This window comes from Antrostomus carolinensis, unplaced genomic scaffold, assembly GCF_000700745.2.
Source record: "Antrostomus carolinensis isolate BGI_N321 unplaced genomic scaffold, ASM70074v2 scaffold8246, whole genome shotgun sequence".
Taxonomy (NCBI): domain Eukaryota; kingdom Metazoa; phylum Chordata; class Aves; order Caprimulgiformes; family Caprimulgidae; genus Antrostomus; species Antrostomus carolinensis.
This window is the reverse complement of record NW_010322453.1, coordinates 71482-86602: the sequence shown is the minus strand read 5'-3', so window position 1 is coordinate 86602 and position 15121 is coordinate 71482. Positions and strand designations below refer to the sequence as shown.

At 38.3% G+C, this 15121-nt stretch overlaps 1 protein-coding gene across 1 annotated transcript in view; it reads left to right on the top strand.

The window, feature by feature from the left end:
* Positions 1-10843: 10843 nt before the first annotated feature.
* Positions 10844-15121, top strand: part of RGS22 (regulator of G protein signaling 22) — a gene marked incomplete at its 3' end in the record, with an annotated part of 61034 nt that continues 56756 nt past the window's right edge. The window contains exons 1-3 of the mRNA XM_029085513.1: positions 10844-10868; positions 11534-11562; positions 14592-14654. Coding sequence (XP_028941346.1) covers positions 10844-10868; positions 11534-11562; positions 14592-14654 — 117 coding nt within the window. The remainder of the gene's footprint in view (positions 10869-11533; positions 11563-14591; positions 14655-15121) is intronic.

Sequence of the window (15121 nt, the reverse complement as noted above, 5' to 3'; positions counted from 1 at the left end):
GTCCCTTCCAACCCAAACAATTCTATGATTTAGCTCACCTTCTGATGTGCGGTGTTGCTGTTCAGTCCATAAATATGTGAGGTGCAAGTCTTGTTTTGAAAATGTTAACAACAGTATTTCTGAAACAGGTGCACATTTGAATGGAAAGCCATATGGGAATTCAGTTTAAGAATCTGTTAAGTATCCTTTCCATTTGAGGAAAAAATTCTAATAAGAGATGTGTGACCTTATCCAAAGAGTTTGCTTTTGCTAAAATCTGAATTATTCAGGGAGAATAGGAGTGGTAAATTGCCTTTGGTATAGGCATTATTTGTTTTTAAAGGTAGTATCTTTGACATCTACAGTGTTCATCCAACAAGGAGTAGTTTGAGAGGAAAAAAATACTTGAATCCTATTTCACAATTTTAAACTTTTTTTTTCCCCCTCTGTTTTGGCACGTTTAAAAGATTTTTCCCTTCTAAATCTGTCTCACAAAAAAAATATCTTCTTGAATCAAGTGTCTATTGTTCAGTGAGGTCTATCATGAATATAACTATGCTCTGATGTTCAGGTGAAACAAGTTCTCTGCTGTCATCCACTGCTACACCAGAGGTGGTGGGAAGTGAGGAAGCCAGACATCTTGTCTATGGGTAATGCTCCTCTCTAACAGTGATTTTTTTTTTTTTTTTTATAACATTAGCTTTGTATCTTGACACAAGGGATAAATAAAATAGCAATATAGTTAGTGTGTGGGTAAAGGATAAGATATCTAATAGAACACCAGGTATGTTATAGTTATCTAATAGCCTGTGAAAGCCTGTTTGGGTGAAAGGAATAAAAATTCTTTCATCATATTGAATTACTTTATTGACAGAAATTAAATCTTCAGGGTAGGAGAGTGGAAGCAACTTTTTTTTTAATCCCTGTTAGTATGCTTTTTCTGCATACTGTACCCTTCAGACTACATCAGCTACCACTAAGTTATATGAATCTGGACTCGAATAAAACAGCAATGGAACATAGGTTCCTACTTTGTTAAAAACAAGCAAAGAAACAACCAGAAAAATAACACCAAACCACACAAAAAACCAACCACCCCACCCCCCTCACCCCTGCAAGAAAAAAACAAAGAAACCCCATCCAAAAAACAGAAACCAAACACCTCTTCCCCCAACCCCACCCCCCAAAAAACCAAACAAAAAACCCCAACCCACCAGGCAAAGAAACATTCCATGACTGTTGGGAATTTAGGGATTTACATCCAGCATCTTTCTTTCTACTGGGCTGAATTAATTCTCAGAGACTCAGGATCAGGTACTAATACTTCTAGCTAGCACAGAGAAGGAGGATGCAAAAGTGGTCCTTGGGTAGAATGGACAATGATGAAGAGATTCATAAAATATCCTGCCTGTGATTATTCTCCATCTCAATAATTTTTCTTACAATTGACAACAGATAGTTGGAAAAGGAGAAGTTAATTGTCTTTCACTCTGGAAGATGGGGATAATGAGAATAAAATTAAATGTTCAAGATAATATTGGGTTTATTTGCTGCTGAAAACGTTATTTTTGAAATCCTTATTTCCCTTCAGACAGGCATGATCTATAGTGGGAGGAGTGATACTGCTTACAAAGGAAGCCCAGGGAATGCTTTTACATTTCTGAAGGTGATGGCTTGAGCCAGAGCTGTGGGTTTAAATTCTAAAAAATAATTCTTATAAGTAACCTTTTGGTGCTGACAGATGTTGCTGCAAGAATTGTACTTCATAAATCTGTTTTTTGGAGCAGCAACCATAAACCTCAAGTGGTCTGTGAGAAGGAAATTGAAATTACTTAAGTCTCTGATCATTCTTTCCTTGGTGACAAGTATGGAAGAGCTTAGGCAAAAAATGTTATAAATCTTTTGATTTGTTTATAGGACGGAGAATGTTAGTATGTTCTATCACTAACTACCTAAAAATGATTAAAAATTTTTGTTCATTAAATTAAGGAGCTCATCAACATCTGTCAGATTATTTTCCTATTCCATATATTAGTTATTCATTAGTACCCCTTAGGCAATTTAGGCCATTTAGGTTAATTTTAATACAAGAAGTAATTCCTTTTCTTTCTGTTTTCATAGGCACATGAAGAAATACAGGAGTGTCAGATTGGAAAGGGACTCCTAGAGTCTAGCGCCAAGCTCTTATGTCAACTCATGAAGTTCTGTCTTAAAACTGGGTAGAATACTGTCTCATGGCCTTTTTCTTGGAGACCTATTCCAGATAACTATTCACTTAACCAGTTACCTTTTTTTTTTTTCAGCATTGCTATTAAAGCAGCTATTCTATACATTTGTTCCTCCTCTTAGACTTTTTTCCCCAGTGCTAAGATTGTGTAGTATAAATACCCACTCACTCTTTATTTCATTGACAAAAAACTTTGAATTTAGTGTCATCTCTTAGATACAACCTCTGTTTCTTGGATTGTCTTAATGACTTTTCACTGTTTCCATTGGAATCTAGTCTTGGAAACTGTGCAACCAGTATTCTAGGTAAAACCTGAACACCTTGTGGTGGTGAGACACTGGAACAGGTTGCCCAGAGAACCTGTGGATGCCCCCTCCCTGGATGTGTTTAAGGCCAGGTTGGATGAGGCTTTGAGAAATCAGATCTAGTGGGGGGATGTCCCTGCTGATGGCAGGGGGGTTGGAACTAGACAATCTTTAAGGTCCCTTCCAACCCAAACCATTCTGTGATTCTATTAAATATTAGGGCTTTGTTTTCTCTACCAGAAATGCTCTGACCATTGCATACTAGGACTAGCATTTATTTTATCTCTTCTGTACAATCACAATTTAGTCACTAGGTGTAGTACTTCCACATACTTCTCTCACAAATTTTGAAAAGATTTTTTCCATAAATTCTTACTGAATCATCAGTGTGCAACCTTGTACTTAAGTACATAACTGTACTACTAAGTTTCAGGCTTTTTTCTTTCTCTACTTCATACTTGTAGTGATCTAGTATTTGGTGTGATTATATTATACTTTTACAAGTGCAAATTCTTTGGCTGTAGTGAATCTTATAGGGATTTTTGATGCAAACATCTAGAAGATTCTGTTATCACTTGTCAGATGCCCCAACAAAATGACTCCTTCTTGGGAATGATGTGTTTATTTTCAGTTAAACAACAAGCTTGATTTTACTTTCTGACTTCCTGAGCTCTGATTAGTTGAAATTCTCATTATGAAAAGACTTAACATATTTTTCTCCTTTTAACTTTGGCAAGCCTCTGTACAGTGTTAGAACCTGCCCAAACTCAGAGTCTTAAATGCTAGTAAGGCCTTATTGAGCTCGGTGCTAATGGATGAGTAGTAAAGAAACCAGCTCTTCAGCTGAAAATATGGATGGCACGGTGTTCTGAGTGAACTCACAAATATTGATGTTGAATACTAGAAGCTTCATATGAAAATAGATCTCTGATTTGGACACCGGAGTTTATGTGTTAAAAGTCCTAATTTTTCCCCTCTGCATTCTAACTCATTCTGAAAACAGTTGTTGTGCATGGGTTGTCATGTCTTAATTCTGTAGGCACCTTTAACCTCTGGCAAATGGGATGTGGAAACTGTGCTTCTTTTCAGTCCTGAATCATAGTGAAAAACCTATTTCTGTAAGTTGTTTAAACTTAGACATTGTGTCATGACTAGAACCAGCTGAAGTGGTAGGAGGATAATAACTTTTGGCCAAAGAGGGACAGCTAGCTGGGAAGTAATAGTACCCTAGATAAACATAGTGACACTTGCTAAAAGTTCATTTAGATCTGCAATGTTATTGCAGAATTAGTCAGCAGTTGTGCAGTGGTCTTCTACTTTAGAAAAAATATTAATTATCATCCTAAAGTGCTGCTGTTGACTAAATGGATGACTCCTACCTCATGGTCACTGAGCAGACACTAAAATTCCCCAGGTAATGAATAGGGTGTAACACATTATTTGAGGCCTGAAGAACACATCTGGTAGCAATGCCTTGCTCTGCCAGAACTCGGTGGCTCGATACCTGGCCTATATGTAGGCCATTGGGATACAAAATGAACTTTTCCTCTGGTATGAATTCACCATGTTTTCCTGGTGCATGTTTTGATAGATTAGATGCTACACAGATTGTGGCAATAGCAACACCTTTGGCTTTTAAACATGAATTTTGTTTGTATTGAGAGCATTCTCCCATCTTTGGAAAAAATTTGTACAAAAGCAGAACTCCAAAATATTGGAGTTTCAGGTTCAATTTTCTTTTATCCTTTTCCCATTGTGTACTCTGTGGTGTACAAAAACTATTACTCAGTTGCAGTTATTTTCCAGCCTTGCTGTTGGAAATGTTTCTGTTGAGAAATTGTTTCAAGGCTTTGTATCCCAAGTGGCCATAGTAAGAGGCAGCATTATTTTTTTTTGGAAGGGCAAGATATAGGTTCTGTTTTCTGCTCCAAACAGAAATGCTCACTGGTGCACCGTTTAAGTTCCTGTTTTGGACTTTTTCCTTGGTTTAAATAATTGTCATAGAGTCGTTCAGGGAGAATGTCATACAACACAGAATGGATAACAAGAAAACAAACTATTTCTTGAAATGCTTTGCTCAATTAGCTAACTTAAATGTGAAACTATCTTAAGGGTTGAACTACTTTCCGCACTGAAAATAGTCCTTGTTTTCAAATGCATACATTCCGTTGATAAAAACATTTTATCACAAGGGGGCACCAAAGATTTTTCTTACAGAACAGAACTTCAGTGGTTTTTCTTGCTTTAACTCCTACACACCAACACGTTACAAATTCAAAATGTTTTGAACAGCTTAAAGCAAGGGTGGCCATAATTCCTGCCCCCAGGAGCTGAATACCAAAATCTTGAAGAGAAAAGTGGCATCCTGAGAAGCAATTCAGATGGTATTACTTCTCCAGGGCCTCCTTTACAGGGTGAAGCCATGCTGGGCACACAGCCAGGTCCTACAGCAACCAAGCAAGACTGGCCTAAATAGTGCCTGCTGGGTCAGTTCTTTCCTCAGCCCTGGACTTGGGTTGTCTGGCAGTCTCCATGCCAGCCTGGTGCTGGGTACAAAATGTAACTTTTTCATGGAAGTGTTGCAGTTGAAGTATTTGAGGATTGATAGTTTGAAGAGCTGCATGCTCTGGACTTTATTTCCTAGCTATAGAAAATGTGTTTGATAATAAAATCCAAGATAGTTTTACAAAATATGGATAATCTACATATGCTTCCTCAATCTATTATGATTTAAAATGTTGATAGGAAAAAAATCTTATTGTATCTATTTTAATAATACTTGATTGATGAATCTGGCTTTAGTGAAAAAGGAAAGAAAACATTTTTTTTTTTTTTAAACTCAAAATTGGGAAGGGATTAAATAATGCCACATAAGATATTTTAAGCAATATCAGAGTAGCAGCATTTTCCTGGTTTTAGTCTGTTAAATGAAGACTGGGTGAGAATTTGGGAACTTAATGTCTTCTTTATTCTTTAACTAGGTACTTCTGGAGTCCAAGAGAACCATAGGTAGCAAAGTAGAGTACCTACAAAATAAGAAGGCTGTAATTTTGCATGCTTTTCTGAAGCATTATTGAAATCTTAAGGAGCATTAGCTATGGATTCTTATACCATTCTTAATACCTGTTATATTGACACTGCTGTGTTCTGGAAGCTGATGTACATGAAATACTTTTTTCCTTTCCTCCTCATTTTTTTTTTTTAGCTGGATCAGTCTCTCGATCTGTGTCATTACACAGCTACACAAGCAGTTACAGCACTATAACACAAAAAGCTGGGAAATGTTGGTCAGTGGGATGTGCCGTCTCAAACAGGACTGTTGCCATCCACAGGTTTGGTGCATCAGTAATATCTCACATGGGTAACAGCTCTTAGCTGGGGAATCCTGGGTTTGGGAACAGTTGTTGACATCTGTTTGATTGTAACAGCAAGACTGGAAAGAGATGCATGCATTCAGTGTTTCTTTTTGGGCATGTGCCACCTACTGCTGGGAAATGATCTTGTTAAAGGACATGTTTGGAATTACTGGCATATGTTATTCCTATCTGCTGAAGCTTCTTCATATGCCTCTTGCACTGCCACCTTAGTTGGCTAGAACACCTGTTAAGCCAAGATCAAAGAACCAACCTGACTTAAACCCAGCTACAAGTAACCCTAGGAAAAAAAAAATTGTCATGAAATTTGCTTGCACAGATAAAAGTAAAAAGTGGTGGTAAACTTGCAAAGCTTAAATTAGCACAGCCAAAATTTATTAGAAAACATGACTCCAGTTTATCCATGTGAAAAACAGAGAAGAGATAGTGAGAATGCAATTTTTTGTACATAGTGCCAAAATACCTGATACATCCCGTGATAGTGAAATCTCTGTGAGAAATAACTGTCATAGTTTCTTCTGATCTGTATTTTATGTTTCAGGCAAAAGCTATGCTATGTTAACTCTAGTAGGGTTGCTAGAAATAAACTCCCTCTGCCTTGCCTTAAACTTATGCACCATGCCCATTTTTTTTATCTTGTATGTGGTTTAATAGCTGTGGGTCTAGTACTTTCCTGATTTTCATCTTGTCTTCTTAGAATTAGTTTATTTTTAATACACTTCTTCAATCTACCACAATCTTGCTGAACAGACTTTTCAATTAAGTCTTAATGCTCCTTTCCTAAATTAGAAAAGATAGTGTGATATTATTCTAAAGCTCTAGCAGTTATCTCTTAAGACACTAATAAAAATTTCTGAAGGTATCAGATGACTGCAGGTATGAAGCAGGTAGCTGGCATGTATGAGGTAGTGAGTATGAATGTATATCACAAATTTACTGATCCTTCCAAATTCCAGTTCACTTTCCAGGTATGCCTCTATTCCTTTTATCTTTTCCAAGTCCCATACTAAGCAAAGGGAAATTAAACTTTATTTAAGGCCTTTAAACTTGTTAAAACACCTCTACATTGTCCTGGGAGAATAAGATTGTTATAGGAATCCTTGGGCCATTGGTGACATAGACACGTCAAGGCATATTCTCCAGTGACTATCCCAACGGAGACTTCTGGAGAGGCCAAGCTCTTCGGATCTGCATTCCTTCTGACAGTCTCCTCCACTACTAAAAGGTTTCTAATGTTGACAGATCAAAGCTATGTTACATCTTTTCCTTTACAATTTAGCCCTTCCTAATTTATTTTTAAGTACTTTAAAAAAAAAAAATCTTCAGGACTGTTTGTTTTATTTTTCCTCTTTTCCAAATTATCTTGAGTGCTCATTTTCTCGATAACTGTTTCCTCGGGAGTCTGTATGATTTTTCTGACAGCCAGAGAATTGCATTAAACTGTGCTGTAAACTAGATCTATCAGATTGAACACACAGAGGCTGTGCTACCACAACAGGCAGCTTCTGCCATTTTGCCAACAGAACAATTTAAGGCATTTAAGGGTGAGCTAGCTGATGATCAACTTGAGCTTTCCTCTCAGGATCTGACTTCCATTTTGACAGTTCTGTGGTCAATATTTAAATAGGTTTCTTAGCACCTGTTTCCAGTTTGAGATTGCCACTTTCAAATGTGAAAGCTAAAATGTATGTGGCAATCATCCAAAGAAGAAAGAGTAGTTACATTTAACTAAAATTGAATTTCTGTAAAGATATTTAGATTTTAAAAATATCGCATGATGAAATGCCCACCTATTTCTAAGGTGGGGAGTTGCTACTGAAAATCAGTGGGAATTAGTTCATAGCTGCCCTCGGAGATCCCTCTAGATGCCTATATGCATTTTTTTAAATAGCATTTGCTATTTTTTGAATGAGTAATTAATTATGGAGATGTTCATGACTTCACTGTAACCAGTGCCAGGAATCAAACACAGGTTAACACCTGAAAACACAAGTGCACATTTGGCTTTAATAAAGCCACCCAATTTATGTCTTGTCTTGAGCAAGTCACAAGGAGGAGACTTGTTCACTCAGCAAGCTGGCATAGCTTATACACTTGTTTCTTCGAGTGCAGAGTTGTCTCAGCAGTTTGTGTCTGATTTGACTGACTCACACTTTGAAACACTTTCCCTGGTAAATGTTTGAAAGCACAAATTTCTGAGAAGTGTGGAGGAAAGGGACAATGACAGATTAAAGTCTTGACTGAAAGTTCACCTCTCCAAATGGCTCTTCAGGAATGAGCAGAAGAGGGAGATGCCAGCAGGGATGGAGAGGACTGATACATTTTTTTCTTCCCATTTGTCTTCCAGTGCAGATCTCTTCCTGTACTGGGCCTTCTGCTAGATTACCATTTTCTCAAAATGCTAATAATTTGAAACCTACTTAAAATCTTTTTACTTTCTCTTGTCTAGAATTTTACTGATACCACCTTTTTTAGAACCTACTCTTTATCCTGTCTAGCCATTCATCTTTTCTACAAGATCAGATGCTTTTTGGGATAGATCATGGCTTTGACTATATTTATGAAACCTTCTGTGGGTCTACAGTTCTACTTAGATAAATAATCATCAAAATCAAAATAAGAGAAGAGCATGAAAAGAGAAAAATGTCAAAAAGGAGGAAAGTTAGCTTAATCTTTATATCTCAGCTTCATTAGCTGGTGGGCATTTAACTGGCAGTATAAAATCAGGACTGAAACATGCACACATACAAAATAGGGGAATGGACATTAGCTTTAGCATTTGAAATCATATTGTTTGGTTATGAGACAATGCAATCTCATATACCATGCACTGCAATTCTTCTGCCTGTTGGAAGGGTTTCATCTTACCTTTTATGGGCTATCTTGTCGTGCATATTTCTCTTATATATACATTGAGTACAATATTTCATGTTCACAATAGAACGTGTTCTGACATGTCACTAAGAAATCATGTATTTAAATGTATGCCATTCAGTTTTAACCTACTGTTTGTTGTCTCTTATTGAGTAGAATCTGCATACAGAGAACTTAAGGGTCGTTAATGCTTCATCAAAATACTAATTATGCTATTTAAATTGTCCATAAGTTTGTCCCTTGTCCTTAAGTTTGAATCTTCATATTTTATTTTTTGCTTCTGCTGAACATGCTCTTCATATATATATATATATGAATATATATGAAATGTGTATCTTGGCCATGATATTATTCAGTTTATCATTTAGGTCTTTGGAAATACTGTTCTTATCTTAAGTTATAAAAACCCACAAAACAATCCACCCTAAAAAGCTAATTAGACAGCTAAAAACATTCCACCAAGATAATCAGAAGAGGCATAATTCTGACACTTAGTAATTAAAGCAGTGATTGTGTTATTTGGGCAGACACATAGTATTTTGCACCCTCTACTGCAAATGTGCATTCCCCAGGAGTGGGAATGCACATTTGCAGTAGAGGGAACAAAATACTATGTGTTTCTATGACATGAAGCCATTTTCCCTGCCTCTCTGATATTTGATTTGCTGCTTGTTCATTTTTCAGTCATCAATTCCTGGACTTTAACCAGTAGTCCCTGAGCATGTGCATTTGTTCTGTTTTTACTTGATCACAGTTCCACCAGAGTAATATATGAATTAAAATGAAACTATTTTCACAGCTGAAGAGCATGACTAGAGAGACTATACTGTTCTGTGAAAGGCAGCACAAGTGATAGAGTTTCCTGGGAATGGGAGTCAAACATTGGAACAGGCTGCCCAGGGAAGTGGTGGGGTCACCATCGCTGGTGGTGTTTAAAAGACGGGTTGATGAGGTGATTAGGGACATGGTTTAGAGATGGGATTGGTAGTGATAGGTTAATGGTTGGATTTGATGATCTTAAAGGTCTTTTCCAGCCACTATGATTCTGGGCACTTCCTGAGCAGAGCATTCTGGGAGTAGATTCTCTTCTATGCCTCTTAATGTCTTTTCTCCTTCCACATAGGCTATTTATAAACTCCCTAACTAAGGGAAAATGCTGTTGCCTTTGGATTTCTGGCAGCAGGAAAAGGGAGTAAGGCCATTAACAAGGCTGCAGGTTCTGTTTCTGGTACATCACAATGTACCTGTTAAGAAACAGCCCAGGTTTCATCTCAGTCTCAGCAATATGAAGCTCCTTGCCATTTCTTACTTGGCTGCAGTAGAAGTTCTCTATCATAGGACTGACTTTGTTACTTGTGATCAAGCCTCATAGTCCACTTACAGATGCAGAATTATTTGATATGTAGTGTAAATCCATTTTTAATTAATTGTATGTTTTGAGATTATTATTTTAAGGGAAAATCTCACATGCCTGGAGGGTTTTGCGAACATAGGAGAAGGCAGAATGTAATTTTGGACTAAGAACTGCCTAGGCCAGCTGAGAAAGGAGCATTTAATTTAATTTCTTGCTGCAAATATCATCAGAGAAGCTGTGGATGCCCCCTCCCTGGAAGTGTTGAAGGCCAGGTTGGAGGAGGCTTTGAGCAACCTGGTCTACTGGAAGGTGTCCCTGCTGATGGCAGGGGGTTGGAACTGGGTGATTTTAAGGTTCCTTCCAACCCAAACCATTCTATGATTCTGTGAAATTCCTAGTTCACAGGCATGTCTTTTGGAACCATATCATCGGTGCCTGATAGCCGAGTCTGTCTCAGGGAGACCGGATCGGCTTTGCGTCAGCGTAGCAGGAGCGTTTGCTTAGCGCTGGGCTCGCCTCGCACGTTGTTTGCAGCGCCATAGCAACCTGGCAACCTCTGCTGTGGGGCCTACAGCAGAGCCAGCCTGCCCTGCTGCGGGCCAGCAGTCCCCAGCCAGGCCCATGGGCTCTGCAACTTCTGTTTCTGGTCTGCAGTCAAGGATTTCACCTTTGGAAAGGAGGCCATAAGCTTGCAGATGTGGGTGCCAGCCCTGATGTATGTGGATCCAGGATGCAGTCGAAGAGGCTTACCACTGGTACGTAGTGCTCTGCACGCCGGGTGATGATGGACTGACTCTGTGTTAGACAAGGGACTCTGACCCAAGGGTGATTGTTTCAGGTACAGACGTGTTGATTCAAAGGAGGGAGATTTTGAACTGCTAGGTTGAAACTTGCCCAGCAAAATTCATTAATCTGAAGAGAGAACTGTACTACTTTCAAATGGCATCACAAAAATTTGAATGTTCTCCTAGAACGAGTGAGATTTGGCTGTCTCGGAACACCCACAATTGCTTTTTTTTTTTTTTTAATTTTATCATATGATTAGTAATATCTGCTGTTCAAGGCTCCCAGAGTCTCATACAAATCTATATTTTCATTAAAACCAGCAAGCTTCTAGTAATCAATTTAGCAGAGGAAAGCTGACAAAAAGTTAATTGATATGTATGATAAATAATCTAGTTAAATAATACTTTCATTATATCTAAATCATTCTTGTGATACTGAAGATTTTAAAGCACGGGTCAAAATTACTGCATGTTCTTAGAGTTTATTTTGTTACCTCAGGCTGAGTTATTTTATTTCAGAATATGCAGGAAGATTGTCATGCCTCACTGCTTTTTGTTTCTGTTCAGTACTCATAGTTGAACAAACTTGATTGTATTGCTTGGATAACATGTGATATTTCATTTTTGTGTTTCAGAGCCTCCATGTATAACAGAAGAAGTGTTTGTAAGTATGCTTTATAAAGCTTGATCATTCACTTTGTCATGCAACTGTAGAGCAAAAAAAAGTGAAAAAAAAATTTTTTGGAAACTTGACTTTCCTTTCAATGTTAAAAGAGTGTCAGAAATTAGGCCTAGGATTTTCCTACTTGTAAGCAAATTGCATGAAGGCAAAACTGCAGTTTTGGAACAATTTTTAGCACACTTTATCCTCCAGTTGCAATTGTAAGGCAGCTTTTTCTAGTCATAATTTGGACCATACTGCAGGAAAGATGGCATGGGATGAAGCAAAATGCTTCCTGACACAAAAGTCTAAGCTATAGTGTTGCATATGCAATTCCATAACCTATAATGTGCAAATACAAAAGTGCAGCTATGCTTTCAAACAAAAATAAGACTGTCCACAAAAAATGCCAGAGGAAAGTATATTGTGTATAGATGCAGTAAGATCAGTAAGTAGTAAAGCTTGCATCAATAGCATCATAAATCTTTTAGTGATTAATCAACCACTGTGTTAACATTTCTTGCCATTATATGGGACTACAGAGAATTATATCCTTGGCAAATGAAAAACACGTTACCTGCATATTCTTAAAGAGCTTATACTTCAGCAGTAATAAATTAATTGTTTTGAGTAAGTCCTTTGAAACAATAAAATATTCACATGGGGTATTATCACATCTAGCCATCTTCAGATTCATCCTTATCAGTGTCAAATCTAATTATGCATTGCTCAAACCAAGCATGAGGCAGACTGAAGCTTTTTCTAATGATTTTTTTTTTTTTGGTTAATTGTGTTAACGCTTGCTGGATTGAGATTTCTAGATGTGACTGATTGCCTAGCAGATTTTCTATTGACTTCAAAATGCTTTGGGTTAGATACTTTGCTAAATTCTTCTATTTAACCAGTGTCCTAACATTTCTGGGTCCATGGTACTGCAACTGCTTTGGACCATAGGCCTATGATCCAAATAAAGCACACTCTCTGTAGCCCAGAAAGCCTTGCTTTCAAGAGTTTTCCAGGAATGAGCATGAGCTGACTTGCCTGTCCTATATTGGTCACAGCAGCAACCACAAGTGCTAAGGAATCAATGCTGGCAGACTAAGGCTGGACAAACACTGTCAGGTCTGGTTCTGACTTGTCATGCAGCACATAGGGGCCTTCCTGAGTTCATATTAAAGTACAAGTATTAAAGTACCCCATGCAATGCTACAGGCTTGGGGAGGAGTGGCTGGAAAGCTGCCTGGCGGAAAAGGACCTGGGGGTGTTGGTTGACAGGCGGCTGAACATGAGCCAGCAGTGTGCTCAGGTGGCCAAAAAGGCCAATAACATCCTGGCCTGTATCAAAAACAGTGTGGCCAGCAGGACCAGGGAAGTCATCCTTCCCCTGTACTCAGCATTGGTGAAGTCACACCTTGAATACTATGTCCAGTTTTGGGCCTCTCATTACAAGAAGGACATGGAGACACTGGAGCATGTCCAGAGAAGGGCAATGAAGCTGGTGAAGGGGTGAGAAAACAAGCGTGATGAGGAGTGGCTGAGGGAACTGGGGTTGTTTAGCCTGGAGAAGAGGAGGCTGAGAGGAGACCTAATTGCTGTCTACAACTACCTGAAAGGAGGCTGTAGGGAGGCAGGTGTGTGTCTTTTCTCCCAGGTAACTAGTGATAGAACAAGAGGCAATGGCCTTAAGTTGTACCAAGGGAGGTACAGATTGGATGTCAGGAAGTACTTCTTCACAGAAAGGGTTATCAGGTACTGGAACGGGCTGCCTAGGGAAGTGGTTGAGTCAGAATCCCTGGAGGTGTTTAAAAGATGGCTAGATGGGGAGCTCGGAGATATGGTTTAGTAGTGGACTGGTACGGTTGGACTTGATCCCAGAGGTCTTTTCCAACCAGGAGATTCTGTGATTCTACATTAGTTCAAGATTTTGTCCTTACTTGAGTGCAAGCTGTCTCTATTTAGGTTAGACACTGTGGAATTTGGATCAAGATACTGCCTGCCTACAAGTGATACCACATACACTGTGCATAACTTCTCTTTAATGCTATTCCTCACTAGCGCATTTCACTGCTATGAACTTAAGAAAGAGAAAAAAATTTGTGTCACAAGACTTTTGCTAATATCAAAAAATACATTTCATTTAGGTGTGTTCTCCTTGTGTTGCAAGGCAGAAATAACAGAATATCCAAGAAACCGAAACTATTAAAAACTGTTCAGAAGTCTTCATTATACTGAAGCCAGATTTCTGAAGACCAGTGGAATAGTGGTCTACTTTTACCTTTGGTTGAACTGAAATGGGGGTGTGGTGGTATCGCGTACCATAGGAGTAAGACTGGGATCCATATTTATTGATTTTTCAATAGCAAATAATAATAATAATTAAAAAATCTGTTCTACAGTTTTTGAGTCTTGTTAGCAGTATTTTATATGCAGAGGTCAGAAAGGGTACAAACATACCTGCAGATGTAGTCTTCCAATAAGGGCAGCAGGAAGCCTTCCATATGTGTGATTCCAAGTATGGCATATACTGCTTGCTTGGTGAGCCAAATTATAGATTGATGAACTCCCTTTTATTCCCCAACATGCCTCCAAACATCCCTAAGCAGCAGTGTGGGAGCAGAAGCAGGCTCTGGTGAACTTTCATCTTTCCACCCCCAACCCTTTCCAGGTGGGAGAGAGAAAAGTGTAAGTGGGGAATTTCTAGACTGTTGGCTTATGCACATTTTTTCAAAAGTAAACATTCAGTTTTCCAGCATTTAGATGCCCTTTGGTTTATGAAGGCTTTATCTGTAAATTTCTTGGCAAAGGATTCACCTTCATGAGTGTTTTTTAAATTGCTAAGGATCTCAGTGGTGTGCAATGGCTAGAATATAACAATGATGCAATGATTATATTCTTAAAAGTGGGAAATAACATTTTGCAAAAGTTTGTGTGTCATATCTCATGAAAAAGTCATTATGTGAGGCAATAACGTATTCAAATCATGTTAGCACAGATTAGTACAAGCCTTGCTTTGTGGTTTTGTCTCTCTGTAGGAAGAATGCTTAGCCACAGATGATATGCTTGTGGACTACTTTAATGAATTTTTGAGTCTTCCGGTAAGTACCTCATAGAAATCTCTTGCAAAACACAAGAAACACTTTACTAATGTTGCTAGTAAGGTAATCCAGTTTAGAACATTTTGCCACTGGCTTTTACAATATGTCTGTATTTTAATGGTAGCAACCCTTATTGCTCAATGTTGTTACCAGTGTCAGGAAAGGTAACACAGTGTCTGGACTTCTGGTGACAGATTTTCTCTTGCAAATTTATGTATTTAAATCACAGTGCACCAAAATAATATGAACAGGAAATGAAAAAGACGTGAAAATATTTATTTGAAAAGTATAAGGAGTCCACTTTTATTCCAGTGTCATGACATGCTGACATAACGAATTTTTGTCCTTTTACATTCTTCTGGTGATGCACTCAGTGATTAATAACCCCTTTACCTCAGGGATTGTGGTGGTTTCACTTGGCTAGCAGCCAACACAGCTGTTCACCCACTTCCCCCCACCTCCAGGGG